Source organism: Hemibagrus wyckioides, linkage group LG18 (genome assembly GCF_019097595.1).
Source record: "Hemibagrus wyckioides isolate EC202008001 linkage group LG18, SWU_Hwy_1.0, whole genome shotgun sequence".
NCBI classification, from domain to species: domain Eukaryota; kingdom Metazoa; phylum Chordata; class Actinopteri; order Siluriformes; family Bagridae; genus Hemibagrus; species Hemibagrus wyckioides.
In genome coordinates, this window is record NC_080727.1 from 19,039,941 (window position 1) to 19,065,000 (window position 25,060).

General features: G+C 40.1%; 2 protein-coding genes across 3 annotated transcripts in view; one reads left to right on the forward strand and one right to left on the reverse strand.

The window, feature by feature from the left end:
• The window catches only part of slc47a1 (solute carrier family 47 member 1), a 43,415-nt gene that overhangs the window by 8,940 nt on the left and 9,415 nt on the right, over window positions 1–25,060 (forward strand). The window contains exons 1-9 of one of the 2 annotated variants that reach the window (XM_058414793.1): window positions 12,373–12,522; window positions 12,681–12,964; window positions 15,384–15,485; window positions 16,827–16,895; window positions 18,432–18,580; window positions 20,280–20,322; window positions 20,882–20,926; window positions 21,003–21,100; window positions 21,252–21,349. In XM_058414793.1, the coding sequence (XP_058270776.1) occupies window positions 12,794–12,964; window positions 15,384–15,485; window positions 16,827–16,895; window positions 18,432–18,580; window positions 20,280–20,322; window positions 20,882–20,926; window positions 21,003–21,100; window positions 21,252–21,349 (775 nt within the window). In that variant the 5' untranslated portion in view covers window positions 12,373–12,522; window positions 12,681–12,793. Of the gene's footprint in view, window positions 1–12,372; window positions 12,523–12,680; window positions 12,965–15,383; window positions 15,486–16,826; window positions 16,896–18,431; window positions 18,581–20,279; window positions 20,323–20,881; window positions 20,927–21,002; window positions 21,101–21,251; window positions 21,350–25,060 lie in introns of those variants that run through there. The other variant, XM_058414794.1, reaches the window with a different exon arrangement.
• tmigd1 (transmembrane and immunoglobulin domain containing 1) lies at window positions 125–5,093 on the reverse strand. The gene is made up of 6 exons (XM_058414800.1): window positions 4,955–5,093; window positions 4,593–4,692; window positions 3,626–3,901; window positions 1,991–2,275; window positions 406–509; window positions 125–283 (listed from the first exon to the last, which is right to left on the reverse strand). Exons 2-6 carry the CDS (start codon window positions 4,663–4,665, stop codon window positions 266–268), a joined length of 756 nt encoding a protein of 251 aa, XP_058270783.1. The 5' UTR covers window positions 4,666–4,692; window positions 4,955–5,093; the 3' UTR covers window positions 125–265.

Below are 25,060 nucleotides of genomic sequence, written 5' to 3' on the forward strand. Positions count from 1 at the left end.
CATTAAAAGCACAGTGTCATTAAAACTGGCAGGATGAAGGCTTCACCTCGACCAGGAGCTTCTGACTTTACACCGTTACTGCGCTTGTATTTTTCCATCAAAAAAACAGACAGTGACACAGAGGGGTGTTTTAACATCTTTAATTAAGCTGAACTCTCTTTATAGAAGAAGAAGAAGTGTTGGGTTCCTGTTTTCTCTCTGTGATTGTCAGTGCAGTGGATTTGGCCGTAACGAGCCGCACGTGATGGCCCATTTGACAGAAACGTCAGTCTTTCTTAAAGCACTGAAAGAAAGAAACAAATCACCTGAATAGCAGCGAATAACAAAGAACAAAACACTTCCTTAATTGCATCTGAACAAATGGAGTCCCGCTTGAGCTTCTCACATTCATGAAAATGAGTCTACCTTCATGATCTTCTGCCATCGGGAAACGACAGCCAGCAGGATCGTTAAGAGGATGACCACCACACCGGCTACTGTAGGCCAGAGAGGGAACTTCATCACCTGGTCTGTGTTTTAGGAGCAAAAATATATATCGACGTTAAACTGTGGCAAGTTCAATCATCTTGAATAGATGAGTTATTTCATAGCCGCGAGTCTGATATGAAACGAGTCAGGACTCCTGTGTGTTTTTTTAATCGTGTGTTTTTCTCTCTGTTGGGTAACCTTACCGAGAATTCTAGTTACTGAAGGTCAAATCTAAGCTGCTGTTTAGATGAACAAACATCTCAGAGAGCAGAAATGGATTTGAAGAAATATCAGCATTTACTTTGAAAATAGAAACGTGTATGGTGGGGGGGGGCTTTTTGTTTTTGGAAGGAATATTCACATGTGAACAAAATTGTTGCTAGCCGTCCATTAAAGAAAGAAAAACCCCACAATGGTCACTGAAAAAACTCGAAACTGTCCCTTAACATGTCCCTAAGGTGCCATCATTTTTGTCCAGGTTTCAGTTCAAAAGCAATGTCTGATTTTTATGAATCATTTTTCAGTAAATATCTCTTTATTACTACTTTTGTTTACAGTTTCAAGTGACCATTGTGTGGGTTTTCTTTCTTTAATGGAAGGGTAGCAAACTATTTTGTCCACTTGTGTATATATCACCCTTAGTAGGCTAGATAGAAACAGAAATACTTATGAAACACTACAAATTCTTAAAGTCCTGAGTGTCTACTTTTATATCAGCTTCATATAAACTACCACTGTGGACAAGCGTACAGGAAAAAGCGATAAATCTTGAGGTATATAGATCATTTTTAGACCTATTTATAATACCTACTCGACTTGTACATATCACCCCCATAGCTGTATATCTTATCTTGTATATTGTAATTTATTGTAAATATGCCACTTATGCACTTCTGGTTGGAAGCTAACTGCATCTCACTGGCTCTGTACATGTACTCTGAACAATGACAATAAAGCTGAATCTAATCTAATCTAATCTAATCTAATCTAACTTTATACATGTGAGTATAAAAGGCTGGACCAATTTCCCAAATTTCAGGAAAATGAAGGTGGGTTGAGGCTTCGGTTAGGTTTCTTTCTTTCAACATATTTTGTATGTTCTAGACATGTAACAATATCAGTCCAAAATGTAAATAAGCTTAAAACCTCTAACTGAATCAGTAACACTGTAGTGAAGGATTGTGGGACTTGGCTGTATTTTTCTAGAAGAATCTGTACTACAGCTAACATGTTAGATGTTAGATGATGTGACTATGAAGCTTAATGGTGAAGGTGTTGGATTATTGATCAGAAGGTTGTGGGTTTTAATCCCAGCTCCACCCAGCTGCCACTGCTGGGCCCCTGAGCAAGGCCCTTAACCCTCAGTTGTATAAAATGAGATAACAATATAAGTCTCTCTGGATAAGGGCATCTGTTAAATGCTGGAAATGTAAATGTATTGAACATACAGACGTGATCCACTAGAGAGAGGCTTCAGGGGATACCGCATACACAGAGTGATGATTTTTAAACAGACACAAACCTACAACAGTGACACTGAAGCTCCGTTTGCTGACGCCGTAGATGTTTGAGTTGGCCTCACAGGTGTACACACTCTGGTGCGCGTGGCGTTTAATGTTTGTAATGTGAAGCGTCGCCGTAAAACCGTTGTTGCTGGTCTTGTAGCTGCTGGAAGAAAGATCTAGAAGATTATTGTCCTTCTTCCAGACCACACTGACCGGAGGATAAGCACGAACGTCACAGGACAGAGCGGCATCGCTTTTCTCCTCTACTAACATTTCCACATCCAGTCCTAGCGTTGGCGGATCTGTAGGAGAGATGATACAGTTAATGAAAACATTATTCCTGAAAAAATTTTTCTCACCACAGTAAGGTTAAGGTCCTGAGTCTGATTGGTCAGAAGGTGTTGATTTATTTTCACTATACTTTCAGCTGTGATTCGAATCACACGTCTGAATTTATGCCCTCTTCTAGAACATTCTCATTCATTTTGGTGGAGTGTTGACGTAATCCAAATGTGATAATAAACCCTTAAACAACGTGCTGTAATGGAAGAAAGCAAAATGTATTACCATTGATATAATCATTTGGTGGGCAGCATGGTGGCTTAGTGGTTAGCACTGTTGCCTCACAGCAAGAAGGTCTGGTGTTCGAATCCTGGTTTCGAACCAGCAGCGGCCTTTCTATGTGGAGCTGGAGCGGGCTTGCGTGGATTTACTCCCAAAAACATGTACATTAGGTTGATTGGTCATTCTAAATTGCCCATAGGAGTGTGTGTGGTTGTCTGTTTATATGTGTGGCCCTGTGATGGACTGGTGACCTGTCCAGGGTGTACCCCTGCCTTTTGCCCAGTGTGTGCTGGGATAGTCTCCAGCAGATCCCCGTGACCCTAATTAGGAATAAAGCGGGTAATAGATGATGGATGGATGGATAATCGTTGGTTTTGAAATTGAAATTTTCTGCAAATGTCTTACAAAGAACTTTGCACTTTTTCCGGGTTTCTCAGCGACTTGACAGGCTGTATTTTTTGTGTTGAACTTTAAGAGAGAGATGAAATGACACTAATGTTTATAGCTGCTATAACCTGTAACAGTGATAACCATTTGTCTCACAGATGTTGCAGTTGTTACAGCCAAAATCATTCACATTTGCGGCTATTTTTCAAAGTTTGTGATGCGGCTTGCAGAATTTGTTGTGTAATTTATTTAATTGGTTTAAATTGCAAGTACAAGATTCTTCTTTCACCCTCCTACCAGTAAAGATACATTGCTTCCTATGAGAGCTGGACTCATGTTCCACTCATGTGAATGGAATTGAGCTTTGGCCGAATGTGCCTCGGCCCAGATCTGCGAAAAATTTCTGCGATCGCAAAATTACGAAATCACGCAGGGACAGAATCTGTACCATTAAATATAATCATAAACGGTTTAAAAACGTGTTTAAAAACGTGGAAATTTGTAATAATTGACCATATGCTATAAGCCGAATAAACACTTCAGTATGTGTTCAAGTTTGAACGGAGATATTCAACTTATTATTTTGTTGGTTTATTGTTATGTGTTTTTTGCTTAACAATTTCCTTCAAAGCAATGTTGATTAACGACATTGTTGACACACACACACACACACACACACACACACACACACACGTACTCACACTGAACCTGTAGCTGGATGGAGGCATTCACGTCAGCGTTAGATTTCAGCTGGCAGGTGAAGGTGACGGCGTTGTCGTCTCTGGACACTGGGTCCACGCACACATGGCTGGTGTTTACGCGGTTTCCGTCTTTGAGGCTCACTTGCTGTCCGTTTCGGAACCACTGCAGTTCTTCTGGCGCAGCAGAGTCGATGACTGCGCAGGTCAGAGTCACGGTCTGATCCGGGTTCGTCTGAACCAACCCTCCGTTTGTTGGGGGATTAGACAGAATGGTGACTGGTGTTTTGTGGTTTTGGTAAAACGAAGATGAGATCAGGATTAGAAAGAATCGAGCTAGTCGGAGTTATAACATAAGACACATTATAGCCCTGGATCGAGGGATGTTACTTGCTGTATCATGGTACCACCAGGGGGCGCTAAGATTTATTTTTTGGTTTAAAAAGCAGACTTTACAGTTACTTTCACTGTGAATAGATTTAATAACAGGAACTGATAGAAACAAGCCTGAACTAGTCAAAAAGAATAAAGATCAACAAAATAGTCAAAACATCGATCAGAAGAAGCAAAAAGAAACCAAAATAATTATTAATGTATTGGATTTTCAGGTTTTTGCTTCCACTTGAAATAGAAATCAAGGGAAACAAGTAAGTGTCAGTGACCACAGTAGCATGTACGGAGAGGAAGAAGTATTAGGCTATCATATCGTATTATGCTAACATATTAGTACTCATCTGATTTACACTAAAAGGGTTAATCATTCAGACGATCAGTAACCAATGAAACGACGAGTTCAAACCTCTCTGAGGAGAATAACAGGCTAATGATCTCATTCCTCTCGGGTTAGAAGGAAAGATTTTGGTCTGAGTGAGAATCATTTACGAAATATTATTTTATATAAGAGTTAACGCCGAGCTTCGGAGCTTTAGATCTGTATTTTATTCTATTTTTCTCCGTGAACAGGTTTTACCATTGGTACTGTAGACCCCACAGACGCAGATCAACACAAGAAGGAGGAACTGGATGCCAAAGTTCGGTCTCATTTTTTTCCCCCCTCAGTTTCTTCTGTCCTGGATCATACACATAACAACAACCTCTGTTCTCATGTTTCAGTCATCAGAACATCTACTTTTAAACAAGGTCTCAATTAAATAAAGCAAAATTAAAGCATCGTTTTTAAAGCAGCGTTTAGGAACTGAGACTGAATTTATATAAATGATGAATTTCAGCATTGTAGCTGAAAAATTTGGAATTAAAATGATTAAAATAGGATTGAAAATTCAGCAAAGGATTAAACTGGAAACGTAGAAAGCTTTTCTCCGCACCACTTACCGAGCCAAGGCAATGATTGTCTGAAAAAGTGCTGTCTGGGAATCCAAAGGTTGCACTGTACAGGTTTTTAAAGGCTCCAGTGATCTCAGCACAGGTTTATATTGAGCCCGTGAGCTATTTTATAGCAGTTTTGAGGAATTACCACTCCTCTCCTGGACCTTTTATAATGCTGTTCAAACAGTGAAAGTGACACTTTAAATTCTTCCTGTGTGACGAAGATGTCCAGATCAGATATGGTGTCGCTTTTGGTTCATCGATGATAAAGACGACAAGGTTAAATATTCTTCTTATTAGGCAACTCGGATGTTCAGCTCATGACAGAACCAAGGGTAGCACCAACTCCAGAAGCACATTCTAGCAAGGAGTCGTTCATATGAGTCGACTCCATTTCGAACAGATTCTCGTAGGTGAGCTTTGAGAATTGATTTGCATATACGAGCAGGCTGGGCATGTATTAGTAATGTGGAGAGGAATCCTCTTTAAAAAAAAATAATACTGCAAACTTTGGGACAGAAAATGAGCAGTGAGTCATTTGGTGCTGAAAGAGTCGACTCCTGAGTCAAATGATCTGACTCGGACTGAATGAGCGATGAGATGGAATTCTCATCACTATCACACACACACACACACACTCCACAAACATGCAAACACAGACATCCCCCTCCACACACATAGATGCCCCCCAACACACACACACACCTAAAACACACACATGCACACACACACATGCACACACACAAACACACACTCCTCATACATAAACATATACACACATACCCACACACACATACACACACACTCCACAAACATGCAAACACAGACATCCCTCTTCATACACATAGATGCCCTCCAACGCACACATGCACACACACACACACCAAAAACACACACATGCGCACACATACACACACACAAACACACACTCCTCATACATAAACATACACACACACACACACACTATGCAAATTGCTGGCTCCAGGAACCAATAGCGAAGCCTTGAGTGCCACAAAATAGCACACAACAATAAAGTCATAAACGGAGATATTTGCATAGTAAATATTTCACATTTAGAAATGCTGTGTGTGTCATTTCCTTTCCTGTGGAACATTCAGTTCTTTACCTAATCGGGATCATTAGACTCTACATTTAGTGTTGTTCAGTTCTTTTAGAAATAGATCATTAACTCAAACGTCTTTCTTTGTTTAAATTGTCTTTATTTGTCACATATACATTACAGCACAGTGAAATTCTTACTTCGCCTATCCCATCCTTGTGGGTTGGGGGTCAGAGCACAGGGTCAGCCATGATGCAGCGCCCCTGGAGCAGGAAGGGGTCGGGGGCCTTTCTCAAGGGCCCAACAGTGGCAGCTTGGCGGTGCTGGAGCTTGAACCCTGATCTTCCAGTGAACAACCCAGAGCCTTAAGCGCTTGAGCTTCCACCTCCCCCACTGTTAGATGTTGAAGCATATTGCTGAATTGTATTCTAAATTTTCTTTAAAAATCACTGTACTGTATTTGTACTTGTCCATACGTCGGTCATCTCAGCACTTTGTAGTGTTTAGACCCCTCTGCTGCCCTTTAGGTGAACTGCAATTACTATTAATGAAACCGGACAAATCTCCATATTCATTACTTGTCACTTCTCCGCTGTGAGTTGCATTGAAACATTGCTCTGTTCCAGCTGCAGTTTATTTCTTCCTGAAAATGAATACACAAGCCTGAAAGAGATCTGAGGCAGGGTCCAGAGGGCATCTTCTACACACGGGAAAAAACAGGGCACATTTTCACTTATTTCCTGTATGTATGGAAATCCTTTAGCGCATTGACTCACTTGTTTCTGATTGAAAGGCAGGGCAGAGAGCACCAGGGCAGAGAGCACACTTACGGACACCTTTATCAGGGTTTCTTACACTAGAGGTCACTTTTGAGGCATAATTCAATTCAATTCAATTTTATTTGTATTGCGCTTTTAATAATGGACATTGTCTCAAAACAGCTTTACAGAACATAAGAAATCTAGAACAAAAAGCTCAAGATTAATATTAGACTTATATTTAAATTATAAATGGTTATAAACACAAGTAGAGTGTGATTATAAATGATTATAAACACCAGAGGGTGTGATTATAAATGATTATAAACATCAGGAGAGTCAGATTATAAATGATTATAAACACCAGAGAGTGAGTGTGTGATTATAAATGATTATAAACACCAGAGAGTGTGATTATAAATGATTACAAACATCAGGAGAGTGAGATTATAAATGATTATAAACACCAGAGAGTGTGATTATAAATGATTACAAACATCAGGAGAGTGTGATTATAAATGATTATAAACACCAGAGAGTGTGATTATAAATGATTATAATCACCAGAGAGTGAGTGTGTGATTATAAATGATTATAAACACCAGAGAGTGTGATTATAAATGATTATAATCACCAGAGAGTGTGATTATAAATGATTATAAACATCAGAGAGTGTGATTATAAATGATTATAATCACCAGAGAGTGAGTGATTATAAATGATTATAATCACCAGAGAGTGTGATTATAAATGATTATAAACACCAGAGAGTGTGATTATAAATGATTATAAACACCAGAGAGTGTGATTATAAATGATTATAAACACCAGAGAGTGTGATTATAAATGATTATAAACACCAGAGAGTGTGATTATAAATGATTATAAACACCAGAGAGTGTGATTATAAATGATTATAATCACCAGAGAGTGTGATTATAAATGATTATAAACATCAGGAGAGTGACATTATAAATGATTATAAACATCATGAGAGTGAGATTATAAATGATTATAATCACCAGGGAGAGTGTGATTATAAATGATTATAAACATCATGAGAGTGAGATTATAAATGATTATAAACATCATGAGAGTGAGATTATAAATGATTATAATCACCAGGGAGAGTGTGATTATAAATGATTACAAACACTGGAAAGTGTGATTATGAATTATTATAAATACCAAAGAGGGTGATTATAAATGATTGAAAACATGGGAGAGTGAGATTATAAATGATTATAAACACCAGAGAGTGTGATTATAAATGATTATAAACACCAGAGAGTGTGATTATAAATGATTACAAACATCAGGAGAGTGAGATTATAAATGATTATAAACACCAGAGAGTGTGATTATAAATGATTATAAATACCAAAGAGGGTGATTATAAATGATTGAAAACATGGGAGAGTGAGATTATAAATGATTATAAACACCAGAGAGTGTGATTATAAATGATTATAAACACCAGAGAGTGTGATTATAAATGATTATAAATACCAAAGAGGGTGATTATAAATGATTGAAAACATGGGAGAGTGAGATTATAAATGATTATAAACACCAGAGAGTGTGATTATAAATGATTATAAATACCAAAGAGGGTGATTATAAATGATTGTAAACATGGGAGTGTGATTATAAATGATTATAAACACCAGAGAGTGTGATTATAAATGATTACAAACATCAGGAGAGTGAGATTATAAATGATTATAAACACCAGAGAGTGTGATTATAAATGATTATAAATACCAAAGAGGGTGATTATAAATGATTGTAAACATGGGAGTGTGATTATAAATGATTATAAACACCAGAGAGTGTAATTATAAATGATTATAAACACTGGAGAGTGAGATCATGAATAATGTCCTTTCTACAGTCATATACTGTACAGTCAGTTGGAGTTCCCAGGAGCTCCTGAGCAACTCATAACTCAGCTCAACGTCTGACTTCATTATAGATTCAACACCAACTCCTCCATGCCGAAGCCTTCAGATGCTCAGTGATGGAGATGCAGTATTTTTGACCAGCTTCTTGCAAGCCAGGAACAGATTCATTGGAGTCATAAGGCTTTTTATTTTTGGACTTTGAAGCTGTCATGATTTAAGGAATGCTTGTTGTTTTTTACTTATTGAGGTTTGGAGTCTAATTTAAACTAGAAGAATTCAATCATAACTATAACGAGATTGTTCCCCAGACTCCATAGTGAGAAACACTGGTGTATGAGAATCTCTCGATAGATCTAATATCAGTGGTGGAAGTGGATCTGACTGCAGAAGGGAGCTGTGTTCCTGAGCTCTGTGTGACTGAAATATCTCCTATTGTCTCTTATTTATCACTTAGATGGAACTGAATAGCATGTGTTAGTGAATATTAAGAATAAACTGTATTTCCTGAGGTAAATTGTTCGCCATTTTGGTTGAAATGAGGCTCGAAATTTACATTTACACTTCTGGCATTTGGCAGACGCCCTTATCCCGACATACGAAAGTGCTTCGAAGTCTCTATCAATAAATACATTAACACTGGTTCAAGAGGTCACAGTATACAACATACAACATTATATCAAATAAACAGGGCTTTTAACAATGGACTTTGTCACAAAACAGTTTTAGAGAAATATGGAAATTTATACAATCAAAAAGTTTTGCCTAAAGAGGAAGGAGGTGAGGAAAAAATTCCCTGAGATGATCTGAGGAAGAAACCCTGAGAGGAACCGGACACAACGGAGAACCTCGTCTTCGTCACACTGGATAGTGTGATAATCATTTCTGATCTATAACTGTGTACTATAGGACATTTATTCTAGTTACAACAAGAAGTCTGACTTGTTAGAATAATCATCTGTTCACTAATAGAGACTGTGATGAAATAATGTCATTATTATAGATCTTTCAAATACTTAACTTTCATCAGAAAACCTCTGTATCAGTCTTCTGTACTACACACGTGGACCTGGACTCCAGACTGCTTTCCCTCTGCCCTGTACTTAGATTTCATCATGAAACCAACCACTTGCTCTGTTTGTCCATCAGATGGTGCAGATTGTTCACTCTGAGCTGAAGAGAAGAGATGGAGCTGATAAGAAAGGATGTAAAGGATCATTTCATGTAGCACCGACGCTCTAATCCAAAAACTAAATGGCTTTAACCTTTCATGAGAATAGAAACCTTGAAAACACAACCATTTTAGATCCACCAAGTTATTGTCATGATAGTGTTTTGACTTGTTTTCATTTCCATTTGGATAGGTTTAAGTTTTTAGGCATTTATTTCCATCATACTGTATATTACTATAAGTTATTAATTATTATGAACATTATTTAAAAGTGGAAGTGAAATGTTATATACATTATGTTAAATATAATGTTATATATAATACATAGTTTATATGTTATAGAAAAGTTATATAATAGCGTTATTTGTGTTACTTACTTTAGATGAATAAAAATCAGTTACAGTGTAAAAAAAAATTATACAGTATATAAAAATAAATAAATAAATAAATAATCATGATAATAATAATAATAGATTATTATTGTATAGTATATTATTATAATTATACATATTATTATTATACATATTATTATTATCATTGTTATTATTATTATTATTATTATTCCGTTAGAAGAAAGTTAGATAGAATATTAGAAAGATAGAAAGATAGAAAGATAGAATTATAATTATTAGAATTATAATAATTCAGCTTTTTTTGAGACCCAACCAAAACAATACCTGCTGAAAATCAACATTCCAGCTGCAGCAATGTCTGAGACGGTGAAGACAGATGATCATCCCTGACCCAATTGATCAGCTAACTTCAGATTGAAATGCTACACACAGTAAAACAGCATGATGATTATCTATTTGCCAAATCCTTTTGCAATACAAACGTTTCACAGCTCAACATGAACAGGTAAGCTGTTGGCTAGGTGAGTAAGCTAAACTAGCTAGGCAGAACTTTTGTGGGGGTTTTTTTTTGTCTTTACAGTATGTCTGGAAACGTTCAGGAATTTCCGAATGACACCAAATCGCAAGCAATGCAAGCAAGCAAACTCTGAACGTTCTTTCAACATAATAAGTTATTAAACTTAAGAGTCACTTAAGCGACGTTTTCTAGCGATCGCCGGTGGTGTTAATTATATCTGCTGCTGCAGCCTATAGAGTAATGTGTAAGGGGAAGCTTTGCAAGATAGCTAACTATGAAGCATGACAACATGAGCTAGCGTGCTAATCTAGAAAGCTACCAAATTTGGCTAGGTTGGCTAGTCAGCTAGTGTTAACATCTCCAGAGGCCAAAAATGGAGTTTATTCCTGTTCATTTTCACCCTTGAATGTCTTTGTCATGTCCCACTCCACAGTGGTGCTTAATATGAAGCTCATATGAAAGTAGACACTCAAGACTTTAAGAATTTGTAGTGTTTTATAAGTATTTATAAGTGTTTTTCCCTAGCCTACTAGAGGGGATATATATTTATAGAAAAGGTAGTATTTCCACACAAATGTTTTTATCTTTCTATCTGCCCTGTTTGTTCCTTCAGCTACTAAAATTCTGTGTAAGGTTATTCAACAGAGGGAAAAACACACGTCTAAAACACACTGAAAGTCCTGACTCATTTTATATCAGACCCACAGACAGAAAATCATTCATTCATTTACACCGATTGAAAACGTCCCATAAGTCCATTGATCCCACTGGTAAAAGGATTAAAAAATCACACACTCTGGTTCCTTTTATCGTATTCAGATCTCTGTTACTCTTCCCCAGCATGCTTCTGATAAACCTCAAGTCCTGCGTGCACGTGCCGAGCAAAGGTTACCCGTGATTGACCTTCCTACCTCAAACTGAGAGCATTTGCACTGGTCCACTAATGTACAGTTAATGTCTCCATCTGTAGCATTTGTAATTCTGTATTGTTTGCATTGGTTCACTAATACTGCCCTATTATAGAGTTATTTCTTTTGCTTAAAATTCTCAGATTTTCCTATTCACCCTTGCTTTACACTCAAATTAAAATAGGCAAATTCTTTCTACATGTAAAATCAACAGTACTTGGCAATAAAGCTGATTCTGATTACAACATGCTTTGTCTCGTTGCATGTCATCGCCTTTAAACCGTGCGAAATGAGCATGTGACTGAAAAATACCTTTTATCCTAGCAGGGTCTTAGTTCTAGGTCAGACAGCGACTGAGTAACATGACTGACAATCAGATATGTGTGTGTGTGTGTGTGTGTGTGTGTGTGAGATGGACTTTAGATCTGATGGAGTGTGTTCAGGGCAGTGCAGATCGATAGGAGTTGCATAAGAGGTATTGGCTGGAAACAGTGGTTCAGAACAGTTTGGTCAAAGGTTATATGAGATACGCAATGTTGTAATCTAAGAACTGGATGCACTTGGCATAATGAGAGATACAGAAATCCTCCGACACTTCCTTCCTCAAATTCCCTTCCTCCCTGAAATGATGGTGTCACAGCAGTAACAGAACCAGATGTGCAAATCAATAATCAATAAACTACAACTACACGCTAAAGGTTTGACCCAGGTGAGGAACGAACGTACTGATCCAGTGTTCGTGGTTTATGGGATGCCTCAGGGGTCGATATGTGGCCCTCAGCCACTTCTCCTTGTCCACCTTCCTCTTGTATAATTAATTACAGTGAGGATTTTCACATGGAAAGGATCTAGCACGGCTGTTATTTACCCAGGCATTCTTGATAAGATTACTGCTGTGTTTAAGAAGTAAGATCCTGCAGCTCAACTCTCGTACCCCTCCTTCTTCTATAGAGGGAATTATAAAAAGCTTGATTGTGGGCTTACTGGGTGGCTGAAGGCAGCAGGTTATTTAATAAGTAACTCTCTCTCTCTCTCTCTCTCTCTCTCTCTCTCTCTCTCTGCAGCTTGGCCTCCAGCACAGATCCAGCACTCACTCTGGGGCAGGATCTCTCTCGTTGCTGGTATTTTCTTTCTCTCTCTCTGTTTCTACCCCTTTCCCCCACCTTCTCATGGTTAAATGGACAAAGCTGGCATCTCAGAGTCTGCGAGCCCCCTGGCAGGCACCGGTCAGGTCACTGAGGCAACGGCACCCAGTTCTCGGGTGTTTGGCTGCGGCTTTGTGCGACACTGGGTACCCCAGGCCTACAGAGAGGAGCTTTATCAAGTCCTGCGTCTAACAGGGCCTCTGGTGAGTTACCTCCTGACATACATACACACTTTCTCACAGACGGCACATAGCTGCAGAGTTAAAGCTGAAAAAGCAAGTCTTGCGTAACAGCCATGAGCGGCAGAAGTGATTATTGGGGTTGTTTGACAAACAGACAGCTCTGTAGAAAGCTACAGAATAATAGTGTATAAAATATAATGCATTTCTGTCCATTATACCCAAGTCTGTATTATAAGTTTGCAGTTGAAATGCTTCTGAAATGACTAGTTTGTCTGTGTTTTTTTCTAATCAAAGCAATTGTCTTTGATTTCTCTTCTATTATTTGATGTGCAATTCTACACAAGCTGTAAGATCCATATTAGATCCATGCTTTTGCGTTTGATAATTACACATGATTTTGCAGGAAAGTATCACAAGTGCTATAAAGTCTAGAAAGCTTTATCGTCATTATAAGGTCTAATTTACGGTCTAGAAAGCTTAACTCTCTGTGCAGTGTGTTCATAACTACACGAAAGTACATGTCAGATCAGGAAAACAGAAACATTGGGTAACAGACCCTATATACGCAAAACTGGTTCCATTACAAAGTACACAAACCCTCATCATTTGAATAGTGCAAGTATACAGAGATACAAAAATAAGCTACACAATTTTATTCCATTTAGTTTGACTGAGAGATACAGAGCTCGACCTCTAATCATGTTTTAAAGTAAATTTCTTTTTTTGATAGTATTATTTGCATTGTGCATGTGCAGATTGCTGGATCATAAGATATCTAACTTTCAGGACATCTAATTGTCTATCTAATAAATCTAATAAAACTAATCTAATAAACTTTACAAAACAATCTACTTTCACTGAATTGCCTGATGAACACTACTGGGTGCTTTGAAACAAATAAACCAAAGACAATGTACAAACAATTGTCTTAATTTTATGACTGATGATTCAGATTATTCCTTTCTGCTAACGTATCATCAGAAAAACAGAACTGAGGGCAAGAAGCCTTTATTATCGCCACACGTACATTACAGCATAGTGGAATTCTTTTCTTCACATACCCCAGCTGAGGAAGTTGGGGTCACAGCACAGGGGCAGCTATGATACAGCACCCCTGGAGCAGAGAGGGTTAAGGGCCTTGCTCAGTTGCCCAAAGTTGGAACTTGAACCCAAAGCTGGGGCTTGAACCCTGATCCTCCCATCGACTACCCAGAGCCTTAACCACTTGAACCACCACTGTCCCCCAGAAGGCTACGCCATGCCGAGCTGGGGCTACTTGCAAGGGATGGGTGCTTGGTAAGGTGTAGCACTTGCCCATTTTGGGAAAGACCACTTGGCACTACCTTGACCAAGCAGAAAAAGAATCTTGCTTTGAATGAATTCACTTCATTCAAGCAGTTCCATGTGATTGAATTGAGTAACATTAACACAGTTAGTTTTTCTACATTCAACATGATGATGTGTTGGTGGTTAGCACTGTTGCCTCACAGCAAGAAAGTCCTGGGTTCAAATCCCGGCCTTTCTGTGTGGAGTTTGCATGTTCTCCCCGTACCTGCGTGGGTTTACTCCGGTTTCCTCCCACAGTCCAAAAACATGTACATTAGGTTAATTGGTAATTCTAAATTGCCCATAGGAGTGTGTGTGGTTGTCTGTTTATACGTGTGGCCCTGTGATGGACTGGGGACCAGGGTGTACCCCTGCCTTTCGCCCAATGTGTGCTGGGATAGGCTCCAGCAGATCCCCGTGACCCTAATTAGGAATAAAGCAGGTATAGAAAACGGATGGTCTTGGTACAACCTCATAACATTCAATTTAAATTCAGTCTCAAACTCCAGCATATATTTTCATGTTTTTTTGGACTCAACCTTATTGTCATCACTTTGATCACTGAATAGTTCTATAGTTCTGAATTAGAGAAATTCATTAATGATGCCACAGAATGTGTACAATGGTCTTGTAGGAGTGACCGCTCATAAAAATAATAGCTCAGTGGTTAAGATGTTAGAGTAATGATTGGAAAGCTGTGAGTTTGAATCTGGGCCCCTGAGGAAGGCCCTTAACCCTCAGTTGTATAAAAAAAATGAAATAAATGTAAGTTGCTCTGGATAAGGTTGAGTCCCAAACGCCATAAATGTATGTTTGAAGACTTTACCAGGTGATAACTGACATTACTGATGTGGTTCTAAATGTCCCCTGTATTTTTGTCAGTTTTTAAAACACTGCACAGGATTTTGCATGTTATTTTTTTTCCAGGAAGTCATTTCCAGCAGTTCTACAAACTGTGATTCTTCCATAAAATCTAAATTTAATGTTTCATGCCCATGGAACATTTTTAATTAGCATCAGTGGTTAATGCCCATCTCTGGCGACTCATTATTTCTTCCCTGTCTGACTGTTGTTAACCACATTGATATTGCGTTTATGGTTTTGTGTTTTGCAGCTCGTCACCCGGATATTAAATTTCCTCCAGCCGTTTGTCAGCACCATATTTGTTGGTCACCTGGGGAACGCTGAACTGGCTGGATATGCCCTGGCTTCTGCTGTAATTTCCTTTTACCTTTATATCATATATTATTTTATTTATATTATATACATTAAAGATTTCTGAATTTTCTCATGGATTCTGAGAGAAGATCCCTTAAAAGTAGTTCTTCGTCTGAGAGTGGATCCTATAATACATTGCTTTTTCTGAGAGAAGGTCCCCTAAAAGCAGTGCTTCCTCTGAGAGTAGATCCACAAAAAGGAGTGCTTCCTCTGAGTGTAGATCCCGTAAAATTAGTGCTTCCTCTGAGAGTAGATCCCCTAATAGCTGTGCTTCCTCTAAGAGTAGATTCTCTTAAAAGACTTTGCTTCCTCTGAGATTAGATCCCCTAAAAGTAGTGCTTCAGCTGAGCATGGATGCCCTAAAAAACTTTGCATTCTCTGAGAGTAGATCCCCTAAAAACAGTTCTTCCTTTAAAAGTAGATCCTCTAAAAACATTACTTTTTCTGAATGTGGATCCACTTAAAGCAGTGCTTCCTCTGAGGCTAGATCCCTTAAACATAGTTCTTCCTCTAAGAGTAGATCCCCTAAAAACATGACTTCTTCTGAGCTTGGATCCCTTTAAAGCAGATTCTTACTCTTAGACTAGATCCCCCTAAAGCAGTGCTTCCTCTGATAGTAGATCCTTCCTCTGAGAGCAGATCCCTTAAAAACATGACTTCTTCTAAGCTTGGATCCCCTTAAAGCAGATTCTTACTCTTAGACTAGATCCCCCTAAAGCAGTACTTCCTCTGATAGTAGATCCCTCCTCTGAGAGTAGATACCCTAAAAACATGACTTCTTCTGAGCATGGATCCCCTTAAAGCAGTGCTTCCTCTGAGACTGGATCCCTTAAATATAGTTCTTTCTCTGAGAGTAGATCTCCTAAATGTAATGCCTCATCTAAAAATAGATCCCCTAAAAGTAGTACATGGTCAGGGCTCAGTGTTGTCTTGTACCTTTTCCTGGAGTCCCCAAAGAATGCAAATGGCCAGTAAATCATTTGCATATAAGAACGTCATGGCCTGTTAAGAAGCATTGCATCATCCGAGAGGACACAGAGTTATATGTCAAAGTCATTTAACATGCCAAAGTCAGTTCGTCTCCGAGAATGTTAGTACCATCTGGAAATAAGAATGAGGTACGAATAATCAACCGAATATTTGTTTAGCTTTCACATTTCCTCTCTACTTACTACTCTGCTCACCAACCTTATTCTGCCTAAGCAGACCTTTACTCAAGCTCTCAGGGAGCAGCTGATGAAAATTCAATGCGTGAATTGTTCCAGAGCGAGTAGTGCGTGATAAGAGAAATAGCCTGCTGCAAAAAAACACTTTTATCTAATCTCTCTTCTTCCCGCAGACCATTAATGTGACCACAGCAGCCACAGGATGTGGTCTGGCCCTGACGTGTGACACGCTGGTGTCTCAGGTGAGCAGAATTTAAAACATCGTTTAAGCTGTGCCATTGATTTTTTAAAATTTCTTATATTTATTGCAGAAAATAAACTGAAAAACATGATGAAGTTTATTTCAATTCACAATTCATTAATTCAATTTGATCATTTTAATAGTCACGCCCTAACTGGCATTGACTCCTCCCTCACCCCAGAACCCACCCAGTGCAAAGACCCATTTTATCTCTACTTAAAAGTGCCATTTTTTGAATTATATATAGATCTTAAAATCATTACAGTGGATTAAGCATTTAGTGAAAAATAAAAAAGTGTCTCTAAATAAAATCGGTTTTGATAACTCAGATTTGTGTCATTGAACTGCTTGTGTGTTTAGACCTGTCTCTTGTGAGTCATATTTCAGACACTCTAATCTATTGGCCAATGTAAAGCCTAGGGGCAGTTATATATATATATATAAATTGTGATGGCTAGACCACTGGATCAGAGCATCTCCAAAACTGCAGCTCTTGTGGGGTGTTCCCGGTCTGCAGTGGTCAGTATCTATCAAAAGTGGTCCAAGGAAGGAACAGTGGTGAACCAGAGCCAGTGTCATGGGCGACCGAGGCTCATTGGAGTGAAGGCTGGCCCGTGTGATCTGATCCAACAGACGAGCTACTGTTGCTCAAATTGCTGAAGAAGTTAATGCTGGTTCTGATAGAAAGGTGTCAGAATACACAGTGCATCACAGATTGGAACGTATGGGGCTGCAGACCAGTCAGGGTGCCCATGCTGACCCTTGTACATCGCCGAAAGCGCCAACAATAAGCATGTGAGCATCAGATCTGGATCATGGAGCAATGGAAGAAGGTGGCCTGGTCTGATGAATCATGTTTTCTTTTACATCACGTGGATGGCCGGGTGTGTGTGCGTTACCAGGGGAACACATGGCACCAGGATGCACTATGGGAAGAAGGCAAGCAGGCGGAGCCAGTGTCATGCTTTGGGCAATGTTCTGCTGGGAAACCTTGGGTCCTGCCATCAATGTGGATGTTACTTTGACACGTACCACCTACCTTGTAGCAGACCATGTACACCCTTTCATGGAAACGGTATTCCCTGATAGCTGTGACCTCTTTCAGCAGGATAATCCACCATGCCACAAAGCAAAAATGGTTCAGAAATGGTTTGATGAGCACAACAACCAGTTTGAGGTGTTGCTTCCAAATTCCCCAGATCCAGCATCTGTGGGATGTGCTGCACAAACAAGTCCGATCCAGGGAGGCCCCACCTCGCACCTTAGAGGACTTAAAGAATCTTGGGGCCAGATACCACAGCATACCTTCAGGGATCTAGTGGAGTCACTCCTCGATGGGTCAGGGCTGTTTTGACAGCAAAAGGGGGACCAAAACAATATTAGGCAGGTGGATATAATGTTATGGCTGATCTGTGTATATAAGTTTATCTTTGCACATGAGTAGTCTTGTCTGTTCTATCCTATCTGTTAGACCTGTCTTATCTGGTACTCAAACACACACACACACACACAAATCTGTGCTGGTTTGTGTCTGTAGACGTTTGGCAGTAAAAACCTGAAGCGTGTCGGGGAGATCATGCAGAGGAGCATCCTGATCCTGCTGCTCTTCTGCCTGCCGTGCTGGGCCATCCTCCTCAACTCTGAGTCCATCCTGTTGCTCCTGCAGCAGGAAGCCGAGGTTGCCAGGTGAGACTTGGCGGAATAGCAGAACAAACATGACGCCTGATTAAAAAAATTCTGATGTCTGCCTTTAAAAATCAAAAGGATAAAAGAATTAGGTGATATATAAAACACTTTAATAATTATGATATTTAGTAGAATGACTGGTAATCAGAAGGAGTGTGTGTGTGTGTGTGTGTGTGTGGAAGCCTTCACACTTTTCCTTTCTATTGTTTAAAGTAATTTATTCTCACATATGCACGTCATAATATAGAAAATAAATGAATGAATTAATTAATAATGAAATAAATATTTCAAACTTTTCAAAAGGAGAATGGAAAATCTGCTCATGGAATAGATCTTCAGTTCACTGTGCAGCGAGTCTGGGAAAATAAATGCAGAGAAGAGTGGGTTTCTGAATAAAAGCACATCAATTACAGGAAACCAAAAACTACTTTAGGGGACGTGGGACAGCGTTAATCTGACAGCGAGAGAGCTGGATATTAAAGCTTTATTATAGAGCAAATTCCATAAAGGTTGTTCTTGTTGTTCTTAGACACTGAGATGATTGTGGGATGTGTGGGAAAAAAAATCCAGGATGTAGCTGAACTTCCAAGGAAAGTGCTTCATGCATATTTATTATATACCTGGGCCACATAAACCGAACCATAACTGGGCCACATCTGTCATGGACAGACCTGGGCCACATAAACCAAACCATAACCGGGTCACATCTGGCATGCCATCATATAAACAGTGCCATCACTGCCAGACCTGGTCCACATCTGGTTGACATACCACTTGCCATGCCAGTACTCAGCCAGCAGTGCCGGCTTAATGCCAGATGTGGGCCAACACCGCGGGAAGTCAACTGGCTGATCATTCTGTTGGTGATGGAAAAGGAACAGACAGGACATTAAGGTCTAGAGGAGAGTAAAGCTAGTGGTTCCTATTCCTTTGACAGGAAACTGAAAAGGAACTGGTTTCTCTGATAACTTCATCTCCAGTGGTGCAGCTTTATTAGTTCTAAATGTATTAATACTGCCTGTATAATCTCTCTCTCTCTCTCTCTCTCTCTCTCTCTCTCTCTCTCTCTCCACCCCCCTCTACTTATCTTTTTTCTTTCTTTCTCTCTCTCTCTCTCTCTCTCTCTCTCTCTCTCCCTCTCCCCTATCTCTCTCTTTCTCTCCATCTTTCTCTCCCCCTCTTGCCCTATCACTCTCTTTCTTCCTATCTTTCTCTCTCTCTCCCTCTCCCGCATCTTTCTCCTGTCCCCCATCTCTCTCTTTCTTTCTCTCCATCTTTTTCTCCCCCTCTCGCCCTATCACTCTCTCTCCCTCTCTCTCTCTCCTCCATCTTTCTCTCTTTGTCTCTCTCCTCCTCTCTCTCTCTCTCTCTCTCCATCTTTCACTCCACCCCAACCTCTACTTATCTGTCTCTTAATCCCTATCTTTCTCTCTCTCTCCCTCTCCCGCATCTTTCTCCTGTCTCTCCCCCTCTCTCCCTATCTCTCTCTTTCTTTCTCTCACCCCCCCTTCTCTCTCCCTCTCCCGCATCTTTCTCCTGTCTCTCCCCCTCTCTCCCTATCTCTCTCTTTCTTTCTCTCACCCCCCCCTTCTCTCTCCCTCTCCCGCATCTTTCTCCTGTCTCTCCCCCCTCTCTCCTTATCTCTCTCTTTCTTTCTCTCACTTTCATTTCATTATTTCATCTTTTCTCTCTTCCTCAGAATTGCACAGTTATATGTCATTGCGTTTCTGCCAGCAGTTCCTGTAAGTCCTCTCACTCATCATTCATTCTCCATTCATTATTTTACACAGTTAAATTGTTGTTGATGTTGTTGTTGTTCTTTCGGGCACTCCCTGTTGGTTGCCACAGCGGATCATTTGGTCCTCGTATTTAAATTGTGGCTCAGTTTTCACACTACATGCCCTTCCTGATGCAACCCTAATATTTTATCCAGGCTTGGGTCCGGCGCTGAGAGTTAACCCCTCGGTGGCTGGGTTAGCTCACTCCCTGGGAATTGAACCCAAGCCAAAGCAAAATTTATATGAAAATATAAAAACACCTCCAATACATGGAATGTTACATACTGTATTATAAAGCATTGTATATTATATATATTATATATTCAAAATAAATAAATAAATATATATAAATATATAATGCTTTATAATACAGTATGTAACATTCCATGTATAATATATATGTTTAATGTTATACAGCAGAAGAGCTTCACTGTTGCTCGATAGCAGATAAATTTCTCTCTCTCTCTCTCTCTCTCTCTCTCTCTCTCTCTCTCACCCTCTCCTCTCATTTTTATTTCCTCAGGCCTTTTTCTTGCACCAACTGCAGGTGGCTTACCTTCAGAACCAGGTACAGAGCTTACTATAGCTTTGTGTGTGTGTGTGTGTGTGTGTCAGTACAACTCAGTCATGTTGTTGTATTTCAGGGAATCATTTTGCCCCAGATGTACACAGCAGCTGTAGCCAATGTAATAAACCTAGCGGTCAACTACTTCCTGATTTTCTGGATGGATCTGGGAGTAAAGTGAGTATCTCACTTCACTGATGTGGATTTTTAAATAAACTGGGTGCTGTCTTGATGTAGTTCTTTATAAACACAGTACATTTGTGTTGTGGTTAAATCGCTGTTCACAAGAAGTGTGTGTGTGTGTGTGTGTGTGTGTGTGTTTCTGCAGGGGCTCCGCTGCAGCCATTTGTATCTCACAGTTCTCCATCGCTCTCCTGCTGTTTGGCTACATACACTGGAAAAAACTGCATGTCAGCACGTGGGGGGGTGAGTCACACACACACACACACACACACACACACACTGAAGAAAAACACTTCAGAAGTACACAAACAAGACACACACAAGACACTGCATGAACACACACACACACACACACACACAAACAGAAGAAAAACACTTCACAGTACACACACACACACATACACACAAACAGAAGAAAAACACTTCACAGTACACACACACACACACATTAAAGAAAAACACTTCAGAAGTACACAAACAAGACACACACAAGACACTGCATGAACACACACAGAACAAAAACACTTCACAGTACACACACACACACAACACTCACACAGAAGAAAAACACTTCACAGCACACACACACACACACACACACAACACTCACACAGAAGAAAAACACTTCACAGCACACACACACACACACACACCCACACAAAACGATTCAAGTACACACACAAGACACTGCATGAACACACACGTCTTGTCTTCTTCCTCCTTCTGAGGACTTTAATTATGTAATAATAACTTCATACCTGAGATAATCACTGCTGCAGATCATTAGTTCTAAGCTGAAACTAAACCTAACACTGAGCTTCACCTCAGTGACCCAGAGGAAACCTTCTGCTGCTTTTACTTTAATTCTGTTTATTTATTTCAAAATAAAAGCTGTGTATGTTGTGGAAAAAACATCTTCAAAAAACATAGAGCAGCCAGATGTTCCCACTGATCAGTACTGCCAGATACTCTATCCATGTGGGGACCTAGATGTAAAAACATGCCCTGACACACACACACACACACACACACAAGGAGAGAGAGAGAGAGAGAGAGAGAGAGAGAGGGAGAGAGAGAGAGAGAGAGAGAAAACAGTGCAGACATCACACAGAGGTTGTAACCTGCAACATCTGGAGCCAGGATTGTGAGGCAGTTCTAATTTCCATGAACTTTTAGATGGAACAGAAACTTTAGGTGAACATTTTATTTATTTAATTTTCATTTTATTAACCTTTATAATCATACCTTAAAGAAGTGAATTTTGACACTCACACACACTCTCATACACTCACACGCACACACTCTCATACACTCACACACACATACACACACTCATACACTCACACACGCACTCTCATACACTCACACACACACTCATACACTCACACACACACTCATACACTCACACACACACTCTCATACACTCACACATACACTCTCATACACTCACACACACATACACACACTCATACACACACACACACTCTCATACACTCACACACACATACACACTCATACACTCACACACGCACTCTCATACACTCACACACACACTCATACACTCACACACACACTCTCATACACTCACACGCACACACTCTCATACACTCACACATACACTCTCATACACTCACACACACATACAAACACTCATACACACACACACACTCTCATACACTCACACACACATACACACACACATACACACACTCTCATACACTCACACACACATACACACACTCATACACACACACACACACACACACTCTCATACACTCACACACACATACACACACTCATACACACACACACACACACACACTCTCATACACTCACACACACATACACACACTCATACACACACACACACACACACACTCTCATACACTCACACACACATACACACTCATACACTCACACACGCACTCTCATACACTCACACACACACTCATACACTCACACACACACTCTCATACACTCACACGCACACACTCTCATACACTCACACATACACTCTCATACACTCACACACACATACACACACTCATACACACACACACACTCTCATACACTCACACACACATACACACACTCATACACACACTCTCATACACTCACACACACATACACACACTCATACACTCACACACACACTCTCATACACTCACACACACACTCACACACACACTCTCATACACTCACACGCACACACTCTCATACACTCACACATACACTCTCATACACTCACACACATACACACACTCATACACACACACACACACACACACTCTCATACACTCACACACACATACACACACTCATACACTCACACACACATACACACACTCATACACACACACACACACTCTCATACACTCACACACACATACACACACTCATACACTCACACACACATACACACACTCATACACACACACACACACACACACTCTCATACACTCACACACACATACACACACTCATACACTCACACACACACTCTCATACACTCACACACACATACACACACTCATACACTCACACACACACTCTCATACACTCACACACACACTCTCATACACTCACACACGCACTCTCATACACTCACACACACACTCTCATACACACACACACATACACACACTCATACACTCACACACACACTCTCATACACTCACACACACACTCTCATACACTCACACACGCACTCTCATACACTCACACACACACTCTCATACACACACACACATACACACACTCATACACTCACACACACACTCTCATACACTCACACACACATACACACACTCACACACACACTCTCATACACTCACACACACACACACTCTCATACACTCACACACACACTCATACACTCACACACACACTCTCATACACTCACACACACACTCTCATACACACACACACATACACACACTCATACACTCACACACACACTCTCATACACTCACACACACACTCTCATACACTCACACACGCACTCTCATACACTCACACACACACTCATACACTCACACACACACTCTCATACACTCACACTCACACTCTCATACACTCACACACACACTCTCATACACTCATACACACACACACACTCATACACACACACACACACTCACTCTCATACACTCACACACACATACACACACTCATACACTCACACACACACTCTCATACACTCACACGCACACACTCTCATACACTCACACACACACACACACTCATACACTCACACACACACTCTCATACACACACACACACTCTCATACACTCACACACGCACTCTCATACACTCACACACACACTCTCATACACTCACACATGCATACACACACTCATACACTCACACACACACTCTCATACACTCACACGCACACACACTCATGCACTCACACACACACTCTCATACACTCACACACATACTCTCATACACTCACACACACTCTCATACACTCACACATGCATACACACACTCATACACACACACACATACACACTCTCATACACTCACACGCACACACTCTCATACACTCACACACACATACACACACTCATACACTCACACACACACTCTCATACACTCACACACACATACACACACTCATACACTCACACACACACTCTCATACACTCACACATGCATACACACACTCATACACTCACACACACATACACACTCTCATACACTCACACGCACACACACTCATACACTCACACACACACTCTCATACACTCACACACATACTCTCATACACTCACACACACTCTCATACACTCACACATGCATACACACACTCATACACTCACACACACACTCTCATACACTCACACACGCATACACACACTCATACACTCACACACTCATACACACACTCACACACACACACACACACACACATACACACACTCATACGCTCACACACACATACACTG